Consider the following 24,744-nt stretch of genomic DNA (forward strand, 5'->3'; position numbering starts at 1 on the left):
TATTCCTGTGATATTCTGTAACATACCGTTATGTCCTGATACACCGAATTCCTGTTACCCGTGTCTGTTACACAGTCGGTCGCTATTAAAGTTAGCTGCAAGGATTTGGATGTCGAGGTTTGCTGATCACATTATCGGTTCTGATTCACAAGCTTCTCTCATAAAACGCAGGTCTGAAGCGGACGGGCCCCATATTATTATGTGTCTCCGTCAACTCACTCCTTTATCATCAGTCAAGCGGACTTATTTTAAAGCTAATTTTACAAACAGCTGTCTTAGGGTCACAGACTCAGGGGCAGTTAGTGAAATGAAATGAGAGACAATTGCGTAATGTGAGGAGCATGATCTCATCTCCAGACCAAAAGTGTAGCTTTAGCCACGTACACCGTAAATCGAATCACATTACCCATCTCTCGCACTCGGTTAAATAGAGTGATAACAATTCAGATTATAGGGGATACTTTATTGGTACAGATGCATGGATAGTTAGCGGGAGATCGAGAAACACAAACTGGCAGTGTCTTTGGACCCTGATAATATAATTCAATCTCAGAGATTCACAACCCCTGTGAAACAGTGAGTAAATAAAGGGATTTAATTTACAGTCCAGATGTGAGTCCATTCTGTTGGTAATGCGGAAGGAGTGATGTGGATCCAGAAACCGCCCCTATCTGGGCATCAATGGGCGGCGCCAGTGACCTCGCCCCCATCTCCCGGGTATTTAACTGCCGGTCACTGGGACTGCAATATAACAGTCTGGGAGTGTGTTTGCTCAGTGAGTTCTTGCCGGAACCATTCACCACACATTGCCGGGAGGATGAGGTTGGCGATTTCTCTCAGTCTGTTGCTGGCTTTCTTTTCCCGTGAGTAGTTTTTATTGTGCAATCTCTCACTGTTACTGTCTCAGTATTAGTTTCTCTCTGGAATGTTACAGCGTCAGGAATCATTTCACCAGGATTGATCCTCTGGGGTTTTTGATTATTTTTACAGGTGTCCACTCGGATGTGGTGTTGATTCAGCCCGAGGCAGAGACCAGGATTCCCGGAGGCTCCCTGAGACTGACCTGTCAATCCAGCGGCTTCGATCTTGGTGGTAGCTACATGTACTGGATCCGCCAGGTTCCCAGACAGGGGCTGGAGTGGCTGGTTACCTATTACAGTCCATCGAGCAAGTATTATGCCTCAGGGATTGAGAGCCAATTTACTGCGTCCAAAGACACTTCAAACAACATCTTCACGTTGGACATGAAGAATCTGAGGAGCGAAGACAACGCCATCTATTTCTGTGCAAGGGACTACAGCAATGGATCACGGTGCTATCCAGACCGAGCTCTCCATACAAAAACCCCAAGGGAGTTTGCTCAAAACTGTGATCGCTACCACACCAGGAGCGTCGAAGGAACTGAAGCTTAAATAAAAATAATGAGTGGAAGTAAGATATATATATATATTTAAATGTATTACATTTGTCTGCTTTATTAATGGTGATTGCCATGCTGAATCTGCACAGAGGCTTCAGAAGTATTCCAATCATTGTTATAAATATAATGAACGGTACAAACTGAAATATCTCACTGATTCACTCTTAGGGGTGTCGGAATCATGTTTTTAGAGCTGAGTGCAATTTAATCTCTGTATTTTATAGTTTACAGTCCACCGGAATATTTGACATGACATATCTCACTGTGACGCTACGGGCTACTGGGGACAAGGGACCATGGTGACGGTGACTGCAGGTAAGGAACATTCACTCATTCAAAAACTGTTGTATTTGTGTCTTTATTTTATATTTCTGTTCATTTTAATAATTATTTCGTTCACTGAAACTTGGGTCCGGTGGATTTTGTTTTGAGATTTTTTGCAATGCTCAATGTGATTCTGCTTCAAAAAGATTATAGAAATCAACAGTTTCTCCACAGAAAATGTTGTTGATGTGATTTGGTGTTTATTCGCTGACGACTGTGTGCCTGGTTACTTTAAATACTTTATGGTTGTTACACTCTTTGACGTTTCTGCAATGTTTAATCTCGGTGACCTATGATTGTTGCAGTTTTTCTGATCGAATGCAAACATTGTGTTTAAATCTATTTAAAGGAACATTGCAGGCACAAAACAGAAAGCTTAGCGATCAATAAATAATCTTAAGGAATTGAATGCTTTTTATTGAAAATTACATTGTCATCTACTGAGCGAATGTTCCCGAAAGTTTAGATTCAATATGTGACGCGTTACTGTAATTAAGAACTGAACAATTAACACATTTCCAGCCGGAACAGATTTAAATTAATATTACTAACATTATTATAATGCAGTAATATCACCAATTATTATTAAATATGCTATAATATCAACATTAATGTATTTAACAGTCTAAACACAATTCTGCTGAACGTATTTTAAATTTCTGTTGAATTCAATCATTAGTTATTTCAGTGTTAGGCGGGTTCGGTGATTCTGTAATGAGATTTTTTGCAAAGATACATTTGATTCTGCTGGAAGTGTTTATAGAGTGAAGGGTCTGCTCCATGAAAGGTTCTGTCGAGGGATTCGGCCCCTCAGTGATGTGATTTAGTGTTGATCTGCTGAGGAGAGTTTGTGCCTGTGTCACTCAGAATACCTAGAAATTGTGAAACCGTTTGGCGTTTCTACAATGTTTAATAAATATTGGGTGTTGTTTGTTAAAACTTTCACTAAACTAATCTTGAACACTTTGCAAGACCAAAACCTGTCTATCAATAACAAATTTCGCTGTATTAGTAAGGCTGAAATTCAGGCACATTAAGTTAATTTCAAATGTTCCAGGTAAGTGTGCTTCTGAGGAGGAAGGGCCAGACAGGCACTCAGATTATTTTCAATAATCATCTAACATGAACATTAATTAGAATGTAACATCAGTGATCATTTATTAAACACAAACGATCCCTTACAATTGCGTTGCATACTGGTCCGTATTATAGTTATTGCAAAACCTCAATGGTTGGAGAGAATGTTTAATTAATTCCAAAATTAATTTATAAATCAATGCATTTATAACCCGGCTGTGCTGAGTTCGATAAGGTGCCGCTGCAGATTTTGGTGAATTAACTTCCTGTTTTGCCTCGATGATTTTACAGGTTATATTTACTGATGAAAATATATCAAATCAGTGGGTGGTCAGATTTCAATGTAGATGTCTCCTGGATTGTGACATTCTTATTCTGTCACCGAGTCCCGTGACGGCAGCAAATTCCCGTGGAATGTGAATTATTTCCAGATACTTGCTTTCAGGGGAGTTAATTTTTACACGGTTTCCAAGAAAGTTGACAGAGATGAAAAAATGGCTGGATTCTGAAGAGTCTCTCAAATTAATATCAGTTTAATTTCAAAGAATCTGCGGAGTTGAGGTGGTTGGAAATTGACAAGAAATAAATTAGAAATCAAGCAGCTTCATTGAAATTAACAGATTGAACTGGTCTCTCTGCCTGGAGCACCGTTTGTGTCTGTTCTGTTTCTGTGCGCCTGCTCACTGTGTGAGAATCAGGAGTCCTCCTGACCGGTTGTAAACCTTCTGGATTGTGATTCTGTATTGCGGGGAGTGTCATTTAACTCAGTTATTTAAGAAACTGGTATATGTGAGAAACGTAAAAGTTTGACTTTAAAGTTGATGAGTCGCCGCAGAAATGAGATCAGTTACCCAGAGTGTGACAGTCAGAAGGAACAGTTCCGAAACACCATGGGGGGACAGTAGAAGGAGCTTTAATCAGTTTCTAACCCAGTTGTACATGCCCTGGGAGTGTTTGATGGGACAGTGCAGAAGGAGCTGTACTCTGTATCTAGCCCATGCTGTACGTGCCCTGGGAGTGTTTGAATGGACAGTGTAGAGGGGGCTTTACTCTGTATCTAACCCCATGCTGTACGTGCTCTGGGCGTGGGCGAAAGACTGGATCAACTGGGCTTGTATTCACTGGAGTTCAGAAGAATGAGAGGGGACCTCATAGAAACATATAAAATTCTGACGGGGTTAGACAGGTTAGATGCAGGAAGAATGTTCCCAATGTTGGGGAAGTCCAGAACCAGGGGTCACAGTCTAAGGATAAGGGGTAAGCCATTTAGGACCGAGATGCGGAGGAACTTCTTCACCCAGAGAGTGGTGAACCTGTGGAATTCTCTACCACAGAAAGTTGTTGAGGCCAATTCACTAAATATATTCAAAAAGGAGTTAGATGAGGTCCTTACTGCTAGGGGGATCAAGGGGTATGGCGAGAAAGCAGGAATGGGGTACTGAAGTTGAATGTTCAGCCATGAACTCATTGAATGGCGGTGCAGGCTAGAAGGGCCGAATGGCCTACTCCTGCACCTATTTTCTATGTTTCTATGTTTCTATGTTTCTATGTGTTTGATGGGACAATGTAGAGGGAGCTTTACTCTGTATCTGACCCATTCTGTACCTGCTCTGGGCATATTTGAAGGGACAATGTAGAGGGAGCTTTACTCTGTATCTTGACCCATGCTGTATCTGCTCTGGAAGTGTTTGATGGGACAGTGTAGAGGGAGTGTTACTCTGTATCTGACCCATGCTGTACCTGCTCTGGAGGTGTTTGATGGGACAATGTAGAGGGAGCTTTACGCTGTATCTTGACCCATGCTGTACCTGCCCTGTTTGGATTGATGGCACAGTGCAGAAATAATTTTACTCGGAATCTAAACCTTGCTATATTTGGCCCGTCTTACGGGGTAGTGTAGTTTAATATGCATTCATCCTTTGCTTTACATGACCTTACAGCGCCAGACAGATCAGTGAAGAGAGAGATTTACTCTATCGAATCTATCCTGTATCTGATTTGAGTGATTTTCTAAAAATATTGAAGAAACTTCAATCTGCATCTAACTAATAAGATATCGAATTAGTAATGGTTATACAGTTGAGCATCAGATAATTATTGAATGAGATTGGTCTGATCCGAAGCTCACTTTCAGAACAAACAGCGCCTCGTCTGATCTGATGGGTGCTCCAATTTATTTTGGCAATTTTGGACCTGCACTGGGGCTGTTTGATGGGACATTGTAGAGGGAGATTTATTCTGTATCTAACCCATGCTGTACCTGCCCTGGGAATGTTTAATGGGACACTGTAGAGGGAGCTTTACTCTGTACCTGTATTGGGAGTGTTTGATGGGACAGTGTAGAGGAAGCTTTATTCTTTATCCAAGCCTGACTGTACCTGCCCTGAGTGTGTTTAATTGGCAATGTGGAGGGAAATCTACTTTTTATCTAACTCGTGCCGTACCTACCCTGGGAGTGTTTGATATGACAGTGATGAAGGAGCTTTACTCTGCAACTAACCCGTACTTTACTTTACCTGGCAGTGCTTGATGGGACATCGCAGAGATTGCTTTAATCAGTATTTAAACTTTTATTTACAAAGACGTGGAGCTTAATTGGGTCCTTCAATATAGATTGATCTTCTATTTAATCAGAGCTATAGGTGAGCTGGTGCGCTTTAAAGGGGCAGTGTATGGGAAGCTTGTCTTTGTACATGTGATAATTGTGCTGAATCTAATCGGTCAATTTGATAACGCATTTTATGGAGAGACATTTCGTAGCACCTCTCTGCAGTACTTGAGCTGGGAATGTTTGACGGGATAGTACAGATAACGTATTACTCTGTGTGCAACCCTTGCTATACCTGTCCTGACCCACATGACAGCATAGCGGGAGCTTTGCTCTCATATCTCTGCTGTATCTGACCTGAGAGTGCTTGGTCAGGCAATGTTCAAGATACCGCTAGCTGCGACTAACAAATAGCAGATAAACTACTCGTGACAGATATACACAATAAATCGTCCGATTGACCAGATTAAACAACGCACATTCATTGATGTTTATATTCTTTCTGAAAAAATGCCAAATTTTTAATGAGTTATTAATGTTTGAACATTTTGAGCATCAGATTACTATTGAACACGATTGGCCTGATCCTCAGCTCACTTCCAGAACAAACTGTTTCAGGAAGTGAATAACGCTCCAGAAAGCAGCGCCTGTTCTGATCTGTTGGGAGGCTGTAAGTTATTTTCACAATTTAAATGGAGGATATCAAGACTCCCACTTGAATTAATCGTCATGAGGACCTCATGTTTAGAAACATTATGTTGTTCAATTCTTCCTGAAAAGGTTAAAGGCAGGGACAAACTATGAGAGATGCAGCTATTGGCCTGGATCACAACACAAGGCGCACAGTCACTGAGCTGCAATTCTGTGAAACATTTAAAGAGATAGAGTCAACCTGCAATAAGTCATCATTCGCAATGAATTTTAAGCCTTTATAGCAGCATGCGATTGACTAATTTGCGTCAGATTTATAAGATCTCTTTATTTTAAATATCCTCTTTAATTACAACAAACAATAAAAATAGATCTGGTCGAGGTGTCCAAAATATGAAGCGTTTCCTTCCATTAAATCTAGTAGAACTATTCCCACTGACTCGTGTAGAATGATAGCATCTCACAGCACTGAAAAGGCCATTCAGGCATCGTGCCTATGCCGGCTCTGAAAGAGCTGTCCAATTTAGTCCAACTCCCCAGGGTTTTCCTTCTAAACGTGCCACTGAGTCCTCCTGACGTACAGGAGGAACTGCCTGGAGCATTCCTGAAATTACCAACCCTCTGTGTGAAAAAATTACCCCAATTTCCCCTTTTGATCTTTTGCCAATTATTTTAAATTTGTGACCTTTGGTTACCCACCTACTTTCTAGCGGAAGCAGTTTCTCCCTACTTGCTCTATCAAAACCTGTCATAATGTTGAATATCTCTCTTCGGTCTCCTCTTAACCTCTGCTCTAAGGAGAATATCCCAGCTTCTCCAATCTATCCACATAACTGAAGACCCCATCCCTGGCATCATCCTGGTAAAAGCTTCCCCTCTACACTCCCCAATGGCTTGACATCCTTCCTACATTGTTGTTCCAGAATTGTGCACAATACCCCAGCTGAGGCCTAACACGTGATCTGTAAGTTTAGCATAACCGTCTTGTTTTTGTAGTCAATGGCCCATTTACAAAGTCAAGTATCCCATACGCTTTCATAACTGTCTTACCAGTTTGCCCTGCCCCCTTCAAAGATTTTTGAATATGTTCATCTAGATTTCTCTGTTCGTGCATCCCCTCAAAACAATACTATTTAGATTATACTGCTTCTCCATCTTCCACCCAATGTGCATCGCTTCTCAATGATTCGCATTAAATTGCAATTGCCATGTCCCGGCGCATTTCACTGGTCCATCTGTCTCCTCATGGAGTCTGCTGCTTTCATGCTCACTATTGGCTACGTTGCCAGGTTTTGCATCACCTTCGAACTTCGAAATTGTATTCCCTATAACCAAGTCCAGGTCATTGTGATATAACAAGAACAACAATGGGAACTGAAATGGGCCATTTAAGGAGAAACTTCCAATTAACCGGATTTTGGAATGGTATTTTATTCGGATTATTAATTGAGTGGCAGGGAGGAGGAAACTCAAGAGACATGCATTCAATGGGATGGGATAGAGCCCAGATCACAGTGCACTGAGGGACATCGGTCTCCATCAAATGCTGAGAAAATGAGGGAGAAATTCGACTCAATCGCAATTCACCGACAGCTTGAATCTTAGAAACTTAACTATGGAAATGCTACCTGTTGAATTATGTGGTATGCAAATTTAGAGGGTTTTTTGCTAACGTCCGAAGCAGGAATTCCGCTGTTACTTTGAAGTGCAGTCACTGTTGTTTTGTAGGGATACGCCGCAGGCAATGTGCACAGAGCAAATTTCCCCAAACTGCAATTAAATAAAGGACCAGAAATGGTGCTGATTGAGAAATAAATGGAGGCCGAAATAGCAGGAACACGTCTCTGTTCTTCTATTGTATGATCCAATGAAGGATTCTTTATTGACGAGTTGTGTAAATGTTCTTGTTGTGTAATGTGATAGAGCTCGGGGATAGAGAGGTGTGTTCCTGACCAGGGCATCGACAGGTCCTTATGATGGAACTGACAGAAACTCAAATGCCCGTGTAGTCTTTGATGGGGAAATGGTGGAATTAGTTTATTCTGCAGTCAAATTTCGAGCTGTTTATTTCTTTTATAAGCACGGATTACAGAGTCTAACTTGTTCAATGGGCCATTCTTTCCCAGTAACACCGTCTCCCCCCACCCTCTACGCCCTGCTCTCCTCCTGTGAACAACCCAGTACCGATGGCTCCATCACGTACGGCTGTTTGGCGATGGACTACTCCCCCGACATCACCAGCCTTTCCTGGAAGAAAGATAAAGAGCCAATCACCACTGGATTGAATAGCTACCCGTCAGTGCTCAACAAGAAGGGAATCTACACCCAGAGCAGCCAGTTAACCATCGCCGAGTCAGATGTGGGGAGCAGCACAATTTACTGCGAGGTTCGACGTGGTGTGTCGGTCTGGGCCATCACAATGCTAGGTTAGTGATGTGGATTACAGGGCAAACAATGATAAGGTGAGAAATTATGTTCAACTTGTAGAGAAATTTGGTTAGACAACACTTAGAGTACTGTGTACAGTTCTGCTCTCCATATCATACTTAGAATACTGTGTACAGTTCTCGTCTCCAAATCACACTTAGAGTATTGTGTACAATTCTGCTCTCCCTATCATACTTATAATATTGTGTACAGTTCTGGTCTCCATATTACACTTAGAGTATTGTGTACAGTTCTGGTTTCCATATAATAATTAGAATACTGTGCACAGTTCTAGTCTCCTTATCACATTTAGAATATTGTTCACAATTCAGGTTTCCATCTCATACTTAGAATACTGTCGAAAGTTAGCTCTCCACATCATACTTAAAATATTATGCACAGTTCCGGTCTCCATATCACAGTTAGAATACTGTACACAGTTCTGTTCTCCATATCACGCTTAGAATATTGCTTAAAGTTCTGGTTTCCATCTCATACTTAGAATACAGTGTAAAGTTCTGGTCTCCATATCATACTGAGAATAGTGTGCATAGTTCTGGTCTCCATATTACACTTAGAATAGTATGCATAGTTCTGTTCTCCATATCACACTTAGAATATTGCTTAAAGTTCTGGTTTCCATCTCATACTTAGAATACAGTGTAAAGTTCTGGTCTCCATATCATACTGAGAATAGTGTGCATAGTTCTGGTCTCCATATCACACTTAGAATATTGTGCATGGTTCTGGTCCCCATATCGCACTTAGAATATTATGCACAGTTCCGGTCTGCATATTAAACTGAGAATACTGTGCACAGTTCTGCTCTCTGTAAATGCCAGGTTAGTGTTCGTCTGACAGCAAAGAACCTGTTAAAATATAAGGACACTTTGCATTTCTTAATCAATTATTTTCCAAGCAATGTCAATAATATGTTTTTTTTTGAAGATCCTGAACCGGACATCGTTCCTCCAACTGTTCTCCTCACGCTGAGTTCCACTGAACAAATCACCAGCAGCAGATATGCAAGCGCCGTGTGTTCAATCATCGATTTCAGGCCAAAATCACTGACCGTGAATTGGCTGAAGAGTGGACAACTCATGGATTCGGGCATCATCACCTCTCCCGTCTTTGAGGTGAACGGGAACTTCTTGACGGCCAGTCGGCTGACAGTCCCCGCCGAGGAATGGTTCACCGGCTCGGTCTACACCTGCCAGGTCACTCATGAAGGGGTCACGCAAAACCGTAACTTCAGCAGATCTCAGGGTAAGAGACACAATCCCGGGAGGTTGCACACCATTCTGAGCGCTGACCTCAGTAAGGATTTTATTGGAATTAGTAAAAAGCAGAGGACTGTTCCTAATTTCCAATCATGCAGTTTGTGTATTCTTGCGATACAAACTTGCCTTTATACAGCGCCTTCAGCGACCACAGACTGAACCAAAACGCTTGCCAGCCAATGAATTAAGTTGTGAAATGTGGTCACAGTTGTAATGTACAAAGTACGGCAGTCATTTAGTGCACAGCAAGCTCCCACAAACAGCAGTGTGATAATGACCATTTTTTTTTGTTGAGTGATATTTCTTGAGGGATAAATATTCCCAGGCCACCAGGGAGAACTCCTCTGCTTTTCATTGAAATAATGCCAGAGTATCTTTTACCTCCACCTGAGAGGCCAGACGGATCCTCGGTTTAACACCTGATCCGACAGACGGCAACTCCGATAGTGCGCCATGCCCCCAGTACTGCACTGGGAGACTCAGCTTACATTTTGTGATCAAATATCTGGAGTGGAAATTCAATCCAGGATCTTCTGGTTCAGGATTCCTCATTGCTCAGGATTTATTAACCTCGCCAAAGAAGCTTTCCCCTTGCTCTGATGTCAGGCAGTGAGTGAAGTGTCCTTAGTCTCAGGTTTATCCTGAGTTGGCTGATCATAAATGGAGCGGCTGTCGGAGTCTGGAACCCTTTCCTGCCAACTGTCCAGGAATCCTGCTAGAATGGGCATCTACCCTATTCAGAGCACTGAGCTCAATTCTCGGCTCCGCACCACAGGAAGAATATACATGGAGGCGCTAAACTGCAGGTTTACCCGAATTAAACCGGGGCTAATAATGTAACATGATCAGTCGACGAGTATAAAACGTTAAGAGATGATCCAATTGACGTGTTTAAGTTGATAAATGGAATTGATCGAGTAGATATACAACATTTATTTAGTTTGATGAAAGAGTCGAGAACAAGTAGCAGAAACTTAACATTAGAGTTAGGCCGTGCAGAGGTGATGTCAGAAAGGATTTTCTCACAAGAAGAATAGTGCAAGTCGGGATTTCCCTCCCCAAAAGCTGCTGACACTTGCTTTCAATTGAAAAGTTGAAAATTGAGATTTATAGATTTTTGTCAGGCAAGGTTATCAAGGGTTACATAACCAATGCGTGAAGATGGTGTTGAGTGTTCATCAGCCATGATCTAACTGGTTGGCGAGACAGGATGGATGGACTGAATGCCCTCCTCCTGTTCCTATGTTGCTATTAATGCCCTGAGGTCATATTTCTCTCTGAATCTCTCTCACCAGACATGATAAATGTTCAGTAATTACAGAAATTAACAAGCGACCTCACATCATTCCAAATGATGCCGCACCACAAAGATTCCTTGGAACTCCATTCTCCCGAACTTGCACTTCTCCTCTGACGGGGGCTGTGACTGGTTCCTGCATATTTTCACTGCAACAAAAAACGCAGCAAGAGACCAGAAACATAACTTTGTTTCCTGTTGTCCCATAAATCCTGAAATTAATTTGACACTGGTTTTGAACCAGTATAATGTCTGGTGTAGACCTCTTGAACTTCGGGCTTTTCGGGCTTCAGCTATTATAACCAACGGTGATGCATTTGGGTGCAAGGATCTATGGACGGGCTTAAAGGAGCAAGGGATTTCAGGAAGAGCGCTATGCCATGCCTAACACAATGTATTCCGATTTTATGCCGGGTATTTGCTTCACAGCCCATTACAGGTGGCTCTGGCTGCAAATACACAAGAAATGTTACAGATCTCTCGGAATCGTTGCCAATTCATTGTCCTTCCAATAACGCCGGTGTTGAGGCAACAGCGAGAGGTTGATATCTCAAAAGTGATATATTCCCCTTGAAAGATTTAAGGCTAAATATTGGTGTCCGGATTCTGAAGCTTCAGCTTTTCCTGACTTTCATTCCTGTTTCGCAGTGGTTGTCCCATGCAGCGATTCAAAAATCACTCTTCGCCCACCGTCATTGGAACAGGTCTTACTGGAGGCGATGGTGACCTTAACCTGCGTCGTGTCTGAGGCTCCTTATGGGCTCACCGTGACCTGGACCCGGGAAAAGGAGGCTTTGAAATCAGAGATTGCCTTCCAGCCGGGAGAGGATCCCAACATAGTGATCAGCAACTTAAACATCTCGACACATGACTGGCTGAGTGGGGATAAGTTCTACTGCGTAGTGAGCCATCAGGATATGCCGACTCCTCTCAGAGATTCCATCCACAAGGAAAAGGGTGAGCGGGGAGATTGTTGCAATAAGTGAGATACTGTGACTATTTCCAGTGCATGTGCAAGGGACAATTCATTATATAAAGTGTTTAATGGGCTGCTCTGATCATTCAGTTTGGTAATTCCACGAACTCAGCACTCTGGGACCTGACATTATGTATTTTAGGGGAAACTGGACAAGTCCATGAGTGAGAAAGGAATAGAAGGGTATGTTATTAGGAATAGATTAAGTGAGCTAGGAGGAGGCTTGTGTGAAACATACACACCGGCATAGACCAGTTGGCCAAATCTCCTCATTCTGTGCAGTAAATTCTATGTAATTTTCCAGACCAACCCTTGGAGATTTCAGAGAGAAAGATTGTGTTCCCTCTGCTGCGGGATGGAAAACCAGAGAGGCCCCAGAGGGGAAAAGGAAAAGCTTTAAAATTCAACGCAGTGTCCATTTCTCTCACATCTAACCACCTGAAATTGGCTGAATTTAAATGAGGAAGGCGAGTTGTGGGCGGTGGTCTCACAGGCCACCCGGGAGAACGGGAGGATTGGAAGCCGAGTCAGGAGGTCTCGGATCGCGGGGGCTGGGTTACACAGGGACCCTGGATCCAGGATGTAGGTGTATGGGCAATTACCACCTGGGTGCAGCAGTCCCCGCCTCGCTGTAACTGCAGGGATTTACACAGTGTGTCAAACCGGACCAGCGACAGTTAAACACCAAACGGTGGTTAAAATAGAAGATTCCAGTCCCATTTAAATATTTTACTCAAATATAATATTACAACCGGGAGTGGGCGCGTTGACGTCGGGATTCCTATTTTTAACAATTTAAAAACCTCCACGCCCAAAACCCGCCTGCTGTATTGATTTAAAGTTTTCCCATTGTCTCTGGAACTGTCCAGTTCATTGGCCTTTATTGTAACTGTTCCACAGCGAAAGATCCGCGGGAACCGGCCGTGTCTGTCCTCCTGCCCTCGGCAGAAGAAGTCTCCGCTCAGAGGTTGGTCAGCCTCACCTGCTTAGTGAGAGGTTTCTCCCCCCGAGAGATCTTCGTCAAATGGACCGTCAATGACAAGCCGGTGGATTCCGGCAACTACAAGAACACCGAGGTGATGGCGGAGAATGGCAGCAGATCCTTCTTCATGTACAGCCTGCTATCCGTTGCAGCCGAGGAGTGGGCCAGCGGCGCTTCTTACTCCTGTGTGGTGGGACACGAAGCGATCCCCTTGAAGATCACCAACAGAACCATCAATAAATCCAGCGGTAAACCCAGTTTCGTCAACATTTCCCTTGTTCTGATGGACACCGTCAATTCTTGTCAATGAGAATCTCTCGATTGCATTTCAGTTCTTAAATAAAAAACAATAAAGGGCTTTTTTTCCAATCGTGAGTTAAACAGGCAGCCGCTCAATTAACTATGTTTCCTAGTTTTGCCAATGTGAGGGCTGTTTGTCTGAAGTAGAGTGTTTGCGTGTCTCGGTCCCAAGGCTTATACAGCCAGCGCTCCCAGCTCAGATACACCATGGGTTAGAGACTGGGTGAAGTTCTCTCATTACAGGATTCCTGAAAGTAACTTCAGCAGAGAGAGAGTAAAGGGTAATTTTAACTCACTGTACCTCTCATACCCACCAGCGAGAGGGGAACGGGAAATGCATAATTCTCGTAACCCCCACTGCCCCTCCCACAGGGAGATGGGAAATGAACCACTCTCTTGTAAATGCACTAAGTTGCCATCAGTACAATGTCACATTCTAACCCATGGTCAAAAGATTTTAAACTTGCCACATGATTATTATATTCTGAAATAACTATTTATTCCACGTAATATTTTTTAATTAAATAGTCCCTGTTAATTGTAAACTAACATGCTGAATTCTAATGGGCCATATCTAAACTGGTGATTGAATCCTCTGCGGGTTTCTCATAGTTGTGTCCCTGATGTTTCTGAGGCCCATCGGTTGAATTGTTGCATTCCTTCGGCTGACGTCACATTGCGCCTCACACAGGACACATTTACACAGAGCAGGGAGAATACATGTGAAAGTGAGTCTGTCTGTGTTCATATGTAAGTGTGATGATGATTTTGTATAAGTGTGTGTATTTTTGTGTAAGTGCACAATTTCACAGTAACACACATAGACTTACATATAAAGACATACGTTAACACTCTGACACATAATATTATACATAACTCGAATATAATGAAAACCATCATTGTCAAATCCAGTTATTGGTACTCTCTGAAAATTTTAACAATAGCAATAATACACGTCAATCTAAATGCACACTTACACAACGGATACTTACACACACTTACACACACATAGACACACACATCAATCCACACAGACACTGACACAAAGCAAACCTACACCCACTTACACACACATAAACACATACATCAATCCACACACACACTTACACAAAACAAACTTACACTCACATAGACACACGCATCAATCCATACACACAGACTTACAAAACACACTTACACACACTTACACACACATAAACACATACATCAATCCACACACACACTTACACAAAACACACTTATACACACATAGACACACGCATCAATCCATACCCATACACTTACAAAACACACTTACACACACTTACACACACATAAATACACATCAATCCACACACACACTTACACAAAACACACACACACTTGTAAACAAACGCATCAATCCAAACACACATTTACACAAAACACACACACGCTTACATGCAAACATACTATTGCACTTAGACACACACATCAATCAAAACACACACTTTCACAAAACACACACACACAAACACACACAAACTTACCTGCAAACCCATTGCTACACATAAACACACACACGCTTACACCTAAACATGAACAACACTGAGACATAGCCGTACACTTACAGGGAAACACACACCTGAACACATTTACACAAGTATGAACACGCATATAAATCCAAACACAATCTAACAAAAACACACACAGACAAACTTACAGGTACACACAATGTGACATGAAAACTCACAAACACACACTTACACCTCAACATTAGCAAACACTTGGACATAACCATACATATACACTTACAGGGAAACACACACATGAACATACATATACACCGGGTTACACATACACTTACACATAAGCACACACATGAATACACTTGCACACACACACACACACACACACAAACCCTTTGATATGAACATGCTTACACATAAAAGTACACACACTCACCTACACCAAATCTCACACTCACAATTAAATTTAAACACACACACTTACATAAAAACACACGCATTCTTAAACAAAACATAAAGAAAGATTTACACACACATACACAATCTTAGAAATACACACACGCACAACCCCACAGATCAACACCCTCACAGGGAACACAAACACTGACTAAGCCAGAACAACAGATAGTTATACAGTGATATAGACACTAAAGAGCACAAACAAAAACGTCAGGCTATAGAAGAATGTAGAACAAAGATGCAGTTTTTGGACGGGCAAAGTATCCAATGCTTGGCCTGAATAAATAATTACTGATACCATAATATCTAACATTTCACTATTCTGTCCTTACACATACACTGGATCAATGTAGTTGTTGCAAGCTGAAACGTTATTTATGTTCAGAGCATTGCCGTAACATATATAAAAAAAAGGTTATAACTCACAACTAATCTCTTAAAAGCCTCCTTGGCAGCCTCCAACTAAGTAACTACCTTAACCTAGCGGAACAATAATCGATATCCTGCTGTACACCTTCCTCGATGTTTCATCGTATTATTCCCGAATGGTAGATCGTAGCAAAGTCATCCAAAATCAATTAGCCTCTGACATGGAAGAAAAACTATCATATTTTCCAAAACGGACTATAGGAGGATCATAATGTTGGGGAGGAGTTAAACTAATATGGCAGGGGGATGGGAACCAATGCAGGGAGACAGAGGGTAACAAAAAGGAGGCAAAAGCAAAAGACAGAAAGGAGATGAGGAAAAGTGGAGGGCAGAGAAACCCAAGGCAAAGAACAAAAAGGGCCACTGTACAGCAAAATTCTAAAAGGACAAAGGGTGTTAAAAAAAACAGCCTGAAGGCTTTGTGTCTTAATGCAAGGAGTATCCGCAACAATGTGGATTAATTAACTGTGCAAATAGATGTTAACAAATATGACGTGATTGGGATTACGGAGACGTGGCTCCAGGATGATCAGGGCTGGGAACTCAACATCCAGGGGTATTCAACATTCAGGAAAGATAGAATAAAAGGAAAAGGAGGTGAGGTAGCATTGCTGGTGAAGGAGCAAATTAAGGCAATAGTTCGGAAGGACATTAGCTTGGATGATGTGGAATCTATATGGGTAGAGCTCCAGAATACCAAAGGACAAAAAACGTTAGTGGGAGTTGTGTACAGACCTCCAAACAGTAGTAGTGATGTTGGGGAGGGCATCAAACATGAAATTAGGGGTGCGTGCAATAAAGGTGCAGCAGTTATAATGGGTGACTTTAATATGCTCATAGATTGGGTTAACCAAACTGGAAGCAATACGTTGGAGGAGGATTTCCTGGAGTGCATAAGGGATGTTTTTTTAGACCAATATGTCGAGGAACCAACTAGGGGGGAGGCCATCTTAGACTGGGTGTTGTGTAATGAGAGAGGATTAATTAGCAATCACGTTGTGCGAGGCCCCTTGGGGAAGAGTGACCATAATAAGGTGGAATTCTACATTAGGATGGAGAATGAAACAGTTAATTCAGAGACCATGGTCCAGAACTTAAAGAAGGGTAACTTTGAAGGTATGAGGCGTGAATTGGCTAGGATAGATTGGCGAATGATACTGAAGGGGTTGATTGTGGATGGGCAATGGCAGACATTTAGAGACCGCATGGATGAACTACAACAATTGTACATTCCTGTCTGGCGTAAAAATAAAAAAGGGAAGGTGGCTCAACCGTGGCTATCAAGGGAAATCAGGGATAGCATTAAAGCCAAGGAAGTGGCATACAAATTGGCCAGAAATAGCAGCGAACCCGGGGACTGGGAGAAATTTAGAACTCAGCAGAGGAGGACAAAGGGTTTGATTAGGGCAGGGAAAAAGGAGTACGAGAAGAAGCTTGCAGGGAACATTAAGACGGATTGCAAAAGTTTCTATAGATATGTAAAGAGAAAAAGGTTAGTAAAGACAAACGTAGGTCCCCTGCAGTCAGAATCAGGGGAAGTCATAACGGGGAACAAAGAAATGGCGGACCAATTGAACAAGTACTTTGGTTCGGTAATCACTGAGGAGGGCACAAACAACCTTCCGGATATAAAAGGGGTCGGAGGGTCGAGTAAGGAGGAGGAACTGAGGGAAATCCTTATTAGTCGGGAAACTGTGTTGGGGAAATTGATGGGATTGAAGGCCGATAAATCCCCAGGGCCTGATGGACTGCATCCCAGAGTACTTAAGGAGGTGGCCTTGGAAATAGTGGATGCATTGACAGTCATTTTCCAACATTCCATTGACTGTGGATCAGTTCCTATGGAGCGGAGGGTAGCCAATGTAACCCCACTTTTTAAAAAAGGAGGGATAGAGAAAACAGGGAATTATAGACCGGTCAGCCTGACATGGGTAGTGGGTAAAATGATGGAATCAATTATTAAGGATGTCATAGCAGTGCATTTGGTAATAGGTAATATAACAAGTCCAAGTCAGCATGGATTTGTGAAAGGGAAATCATGCTTGACAAATCTTCTGAAATTTTTTGAGGATGTTTCCAATAGAGTGGACAAGGGAGCACCAGGTGATGTGGTATATTTGGACTTTCAGAAGGCTTTCGACAAGGTCCCACACAAGAGATTAATGTGCAAAGTTAAAGCACATGGGATTGGGGTAGTTTGCTGACATGGATTGAGAACTCGTTGTCAGACAGGAAGCAAAGAGTAGGAGTAAATGGGGACTTTTCATAATGGCAGGCAGTGACTAGTGGGGTACCGCAAGGTTCTGTGCTGGGGCCCCAGCTGTTTACACTGTACATTAATGATTTAGATGAGGGGATTAAATGTAGTATCTCCAAATTTGCGGATGACACTAAGTTGGGTGGCAGTGTGAGCTGCGAAGAGGATGCTATGATGCTGCAGAGCGACTTGGATAGGGTGGGTGAGTGGGCAAATGCATGGCAGATAAAGTATAATATGGATAAATGTGAGGTTATCCACTTTGGTGATAAAAACAGAGAGACAGACTATTATCTGAATGGTGACAGATTAGGAAAAGGGGAGGTGCAAAGAGACCTGGGTGTCATGGTACATCAGTCATTGAAGGTTGGCATGCAGGTACAGCAGGCGGTTAAGAAAGCAAATGGCATGTTGGCCTTCATAGCGAGGGGATTTGAGTACAGGGGCAGGGAGGTGTTGCTACAATTGTACAGGGCCTTGGTGAGGCCACACCTGGAGTATTGTGTACAGTTTTGGTCTCCTAACCTGAGGAAGGACATTCTTGCTATTGAGGGAGTGCAGCGAAGGTTCACCAGACCGATTCCCGGGATGGCGGGACTGACCTATCAAAAAAGATTGGATCAACTGGGCTTGTATTCACTGGAGTTCAGAAGAATGAGAGGGGACCTCATAGAAACGTTTAAAATTCTGACGGGTTTAGACAGGTTAGACGCAGGATGAATGTTCCCAATGTTGGGGAAGTCCAGAACCAGGGGACACAGTCTAAGGATAAGGGGGAAGCCATTTAGGACCGAGATGAGGAGGAATTTCTTCACCCAGAGAGTGGTGAACCTGTGGAATTCTCTACCACAGAAAGTTGTTGAGGCCAATTCACTAAATATATTCAAAAAGGAGTTAGATGAAGTCCTTACTACTAGGGGAATCAAGGGGTATAGTGAGAAAGCAGGAAGGGGGTACTGAAGTTGCATGTTCAGCCATGAACTCATTGAATGGCGGTGCAGGCTAGAAGGGCCGAATGGCCTACTCCTGCACCTATTTTCTATGTTTCTATGTTTCTATGTTTCTATAATGGAAGAGCGGCAGTGGAGTGAGGAACAGTGAGAGGTTGCTGAGAGTGATTAACATAACACAAAATATACATTGAAAGTCCAATTAAAGATCAAACTAATACTTTAAGGTGAAAAAAAGAGAATATAAAATAATAGTATGATACCCGGGATTAATAAACGATCTGAATATATTTCCTCCCCTACATCCCCGTAGATTCCTCAGACCACATCTGGAATGAAGACTATGAGGACGAGAGCGTCAACATCTGGACAACAGCTTCCACATTCATCATCCTGTTCTTCCTGAGCATTTCCTACAGCGCTGCCGTCACGCTCGTGAAGGTGGGAAGATTCAATCCGCTCACACTTCCATCTGACTGAAGCCGTTTGACAAATCTCTGGATGTTTCATTAATATAAACCCTGAGATAAATGCCCCAGACCATTAAACCTCCGCTTCATTCTTTTATCCCTCTTTTACAGCTCAAATGATGGTCTGAATTTCGGCCGCCGTGGATGTTCCTCATCTGTTTATCATCCCTGTGTCACTAAAAATAAAATATATCCTCTTGGTGATTCTCAGAGTAAACTACCTTCAGTTACTAGATCCGAATCAGTCGCTGAGAAATATATAACTGGGATTTCCGTCTTTCTGTTTGAAATGTGTTCGATAATTGTGGCTGTAATGTAACTGCATCTCAGAGTTTCACCGTGCCTTGTACATTTCATGTGTAAATAAATAACTTTTCTCATTCTTATTCACAAGTGTTCCCTTCCCTTTATGCTGAGCCCCTGTTCACTCGCTCTGATGTCTGTCACAACTGTGCAGATAGCGGCAGCTCCGACATAAGAACATAAGAAATAGGAGCAGGAGTAGGCCCTACGGCCCCTCGAGTCTGCTCCGCCATTCAATAAGATCAGGGCTGAACATCGACCTCAACTCCACTTTCCCGCCTGATAGCATATTCCTTGCTTCTCCTAGGTTCCAAAAATCTAACTATTTGAGTCTTGAATATATTTAGAGACTCAGCATCCACAGCCGTCTGTGGCAGGGAATTCCAAACATTCACAACCCTCTAAGTGAAGAAATTCCTCCTCATCTCCGTCTTAAATGGCGGGGTAAACAAACCTTCTGCATTTAACTTGTCAAGCGCCCTCAGAATCTTATGTTTCAATCAGATCACCTCTCATTATTTTAAATTCCAAAGAGTATAGGCCCAATCCGCCTGTGTTCGGTTCTCAATGTATTGCTCAGTTATATTCACTTTGTGTTCACGTTTTTACACTTCCCTGTAAATTGTTTTCCGTGAAATTGTTAATAAATCTGGAATGACAAATTGAAGTAACTTGGATTTTCTCCATGGCTCCTGTACACCGCTCCATTTTTCCTGTCACACTGTGTTTTATTTGCCTGACAGGTATATTTCACCCGTCCTGTCTGGGTTGTGATTGAACCCAAGTCCCGTTGGTGAAGGACCCACGGGACCACCCAGTGTCCCATCGGATTAAAGACACCTCTACCACTGCCTTGTTGTATCCGGTTCCAGAGGCGGAATTACGGCACAACGACCAGGTGCACCATGCAGTCTCCTCTAATATTATGGTCTGTCACAGTCACATGGCAGGTTCTATTAAAAAACAGCACTCCGTTCCGTCACAGATTGTCACAGTTCAGTACACGGCAGAGTAAGTCTACCTTTCACTGTCCCATCAAACTCTCCCAGGGCAGGTACATTACGGGTTAGAAATCTGATACAAACGCTCAAGGTAGCACAACACCGGAGAATGGCCCCCAAGAGGGTGAGCCTGTGCTGGCGCAATAGGGTGAGCCTGTGCTGGCCCAATAGAATGAGCCAGGCTTGCCCAATAGGGTGAGCCCGAGCTGGCCGAACAGGGTGAGCCCGGGATGGCCCAATAGGGTGAGCACATGCTGGCCCAATAGGGTGAACCCATGCTGGCCCAATAGAGTGAACCGGGTTCGTCCAATTGGGCGAGCCCGGGCTGGCTCAATATGTCGAGCCCAGGCTGGCTCAACAGGGTGAGCCCAGGCTGGCCCAATAGGGTGAACCCGTGCTGGCCCAATAGGGTGAGACGGGCCTGCCCAATAGTGTGAGCCCTGGCTGGCCCAATAGGGTGAGCCCGAGCTGGCCGAATAGGGTGAGCCCGGGCTGGCCCAATAGGTTGAGCACATGCTGGCCCAATAGGGTGAACCCATGCTGGCCCAATAGAGTGAACCGGGTTGGTCCAATTGGGCGAGCCCGGGCTGGCTCAATATGTCGAGCCCAGGCTGGCTCAACAGGATGAGCCCAGGCTGGCCCAATAGGGTGAACCCATGCTGGCCCAATAGGGTGAGACGGGCCTGCCCAATAGTGTGAGCCCTGGCTGGCCCAATAGGGTGAGCCAGTGCTGGCACAATAGGGTGAGCCCAGGCTGGCCCATTAGGGTGAACCCGTGCTGGCCCAATAGGGTGAGACGGGCCTGCCCAATAGTGTGAGCCCGGGCTGGCCCATTAGCGTGAGACAACAATCAGCACAACAAGGCTCCCTGTCAGGGGCTACTGACCTGGTCACAAACATGTGTCCAATCAAACTGACAGACATGCTGAAGCCCCGCCCATCCATTATCCCTGCCCAAAGGGCCGCGCATGCGCCCCGAGACCCACCCTAACCAAGATGGCGACCACTGAGCCCTCTCCCCCAACCTGACCAAGATGGCGGCCGCTGTGCCCGCTCCCCCGGGCGCTCACTGACTGGGCCTGGAACCGGCCTGTGCTTCGGTTCTTGGTGACGAGCCCGGGTGTGTGTGAAGATGATGGTGCGGATTTTTGTCTCTCGGGCCTGGGCCCGCACTCTTGCTGTGTGTCCCGCCCTGGGTTTATTAACGCAGGGAACTATTGGTTCTGCACTTTGTGACTGACAGGCGACAAGCCCCGCCCCATCCGGGCCCGAATCATTCCATGCATGTGGTGCAGTGAAATAAAACTGGCACTTCGGCTGGGGGAGGCATACACTGGGACTGGGGTAAGGCACTTCGAATGGGGGAGGCATGCACTGGGATTGGGCTAAGGCACTTCGGCTGCGCGATGCATACACTGGGACTGGGGTAAGGCATTTCAGATGGGGAGGCATGCACTGGGACTGGGGTAAGGCACTTCGGCTGGGAGAGGCGGGCACTGGGACTGCGGTAAGGCACATCGGCTGGGGGAGGCATGCACTTGGACTGGGGTAAGACACTTCAGCTGGGGGGGCATACGCTCGATCTGTGGTAAGGCACTTCAGCTGGGGGAGGCGTGCCCTGGGACTAGGGTAAGGCACTTGGGCTCTGGGAGGCATGCATTGGGAAAGGGGAAGGCACTTTAGCTGGGGTGGGGGCATGCACTGGACTGAAGTAAGGCACTTTGGCGGCGGGATGCATATACTGGGACTGGGGTAGGGCACTTCGGCTGGGGGAGGCATGCACTGGGACTGGTGTAAGGCACTTCGGCTGGGGACAGAATGCACTGGGACTGTGGTAAGGCACTTCGGCTGGAGGAGACTTCCCCCGCGACTGGGGTAAGGCACTTTGGCTGGGGGTGGCATATACTGAGGTAAGGCACTTCGCCTAGGGGAGGCATATACTGGGACTGGGGTAAGGCACTTCGGCTGGGGGAGGCGGGCACTGGGACTGCGGTAAGGCACTTCAGATGGGGGAGGCATGCACTGGGACTGGGGTAAGGCACTTCGGCTGGGGGAGGCCTGAACTGCGACTGGAGTAAGGCACTTCGGCTGGGGAGGGGTGCACTGGGATTGGGGCAAGGCACTTTGGCTGGCAGTCGCTGTCTTCTGGGAGCTCTGCCTCTGTTGTTTCAGGAAATTAAAGTGGATCAAGTTACAATTTGCAAGTCAGTGATACGTTGGGATGGGTGTTTTCAGTTACACATTCGAGTGAAACCTCAGGCTTTGGCTCATCCTCCAAAGGAACCAATCATGGAAAATGGTTGGAACATGGCGGCCATTTTTGCAGTACAAATAAGCGCGTCCTTTATTAACTCGCTGCCTCCCTCCACCCATCTCTGACCCCCTGTCTCGCCCACTGAGCATGCTCAGCTCACACTGCCTGGCTGATTGATGGCAGCTCCCGACCAATAGGGAAAGCAGTTGAGGAGCTGGAGGACTGGGTGAGCGGTTAGTCTTCCAACCAATCGGCGTGTGCAAGTGGTGCGGCCCCTGTATTGTATAGGGTTAATCACATAGGGTTAATTATGATATTTCGACATTTACAGTGTGTTTCTGCTTCATGCCGAGTGGAATGTTGTTGATGCAGAGAGAGAGAGAGAGAACTTGATGCACACACCATCTTGTTTATGGGACGGTCGGCGCCTCGAGGTCTCATGCTTTGTGGAAGAACAGCTGGGGCCTTACTGATTAGGAGTTGGCCATAAGCCACATGCACCCATGTTTGTTCAATAGTATAAAGGAATGGAACTGTCCAGTAGCTCTTTTAACTTCAACTTGGACCGTGATTCGCGAGCGGTGCCGGGACCCCCAAGGCTCCAGACCAGCCATCGTTGTGGAGTTCCCGATGGGCCGAAAGCTGTGAGCTTTGTTGCATCTTATCATACTTCTCTTTTCTTTGTAAACTGTATTATGTTTCTTTTCCCTCAGTAAACGGTGTTTTATCTTTACTTCATTTGTCGTGTCTCTTATTTAACATCCATCCAGATCCCGAACCTAGGTCTATTATTATCGATCCAAAAAATGTTGGTGTCATGAACAGGATCTGGTAAAATGTTTAAGAGAAAAGACAAGGAGCAGTCTCCTCCTGCGGGAGAGAAGTATAGAATACCAGGGTGGAGCACGAGGGATGAGTGTTTTGGCTCTCTTGCCAATGTGCTAGCCCAGTTTCCACCCCTGCAACATTGGGATATGCAGTTATTGGAACAGAGCAAAGATAGAACCGTACCCCACGTGGTACTGTCTCTCCTGGAGGAAGCGGGCTTCCCACAGGAGAAAAGTAATCCCCCACAAATGGGATGGATTTTGTTGACAGCATTAAGGACGATGTGTAAACAACTTAAGGAAAGTGAGGCAGAAAACCTAGAGTTAAAAACAGCTGTTAAGTTTTTCGAAAATCAAAACTCGACTCTCACTGAAGCGGTCCGCAATGCACAACAACAGGTGGACAAGCTCAATGAACAATCAGAAACTTTAATATGCCATCTGGTGACAGTACAACATTATTAAAAAGCCAGATGACGGAAATTACAGATAGATCGGTCAAAGGTACGTGCATTGGTAGCTGGACCCACTTGGGATCCGGCTCATTGGGAAGGAGACATCTGGTAATCCTCTGACTCAGAATATGAATGGTCAGATGGAGAGGGGGGGGAACGGGAGGAAACTAAAAACCCTCCCCCATATGATCCGAGCACGAAAGCTAAACCCTTATGATAAATAAGGCGAAACAGCAAGATGGGGAACAGCCGGTAACCACTAGAGGGGTGCGTGACTTCACCACTAGTGAGTTACAAGAAATAGGATCTCGATTTCGCCAAAAACCCGGGAATCATTGTCAGAATGGCTAACCCGGATTTGGGATCAGGGAGCATCAGGCGTAATATTTAACCCTGAAGAATTAACAAAAATGAGGACTATGATTACGGACCACCATATCACAGCAATGCTACGGAATGTCCAGGGCACAAGTTCGCTATGGGACATGGTTACTATAGGGGTCCAGAAAAAAAATCCCTCCGCCATTGATTGGGAAGGGAAGGTAAAACCTTGGAGTACTGTGCTGGAGG

At 44.4% G+C, this 24,744-nt stretch overlaps 1 gene segment (V, D, J or C); it reads left to right on the forward strand.

Annotated features, from left to right (window-relative positions):
* Window positions 1-817: 817 nt before the first annotated feature.
* LOC139235518 (Ig heavy chain C region-like) lies at window positions 818-19,344 on the forward strand. The segment is given in 7 exon segments: window positions 818-863; window positions 991-1,296; window positions 1,694-1,735; window positions 8,147-8,446; window positions 9,396-9,713; window positions 11,673-11,981; window positions 19,178-19,344. Coding segments are annotated over 7 exon segments (1,488 nt in total).
* Window positions 19,345-24,744: the final 5,400 nt, after the last annotated feature.

The sequence above is a fragment of the Pristiophorus japonicus genome, chromosome 23 (genome assembly GCF_044704955.1).
Source record: "Pristiophorus japonicus isolate sPriJap1 chromosome 23, sPriJap1.hap1, whole genome shotgun sequence".
Taxonomy (NCBI): domain Eukaryota; kingdom Metazoa; phylum Chordata; class Chondrichthyes; family Pristiophoridae; genus Pristiophorus; species Pristiophorus japonicus.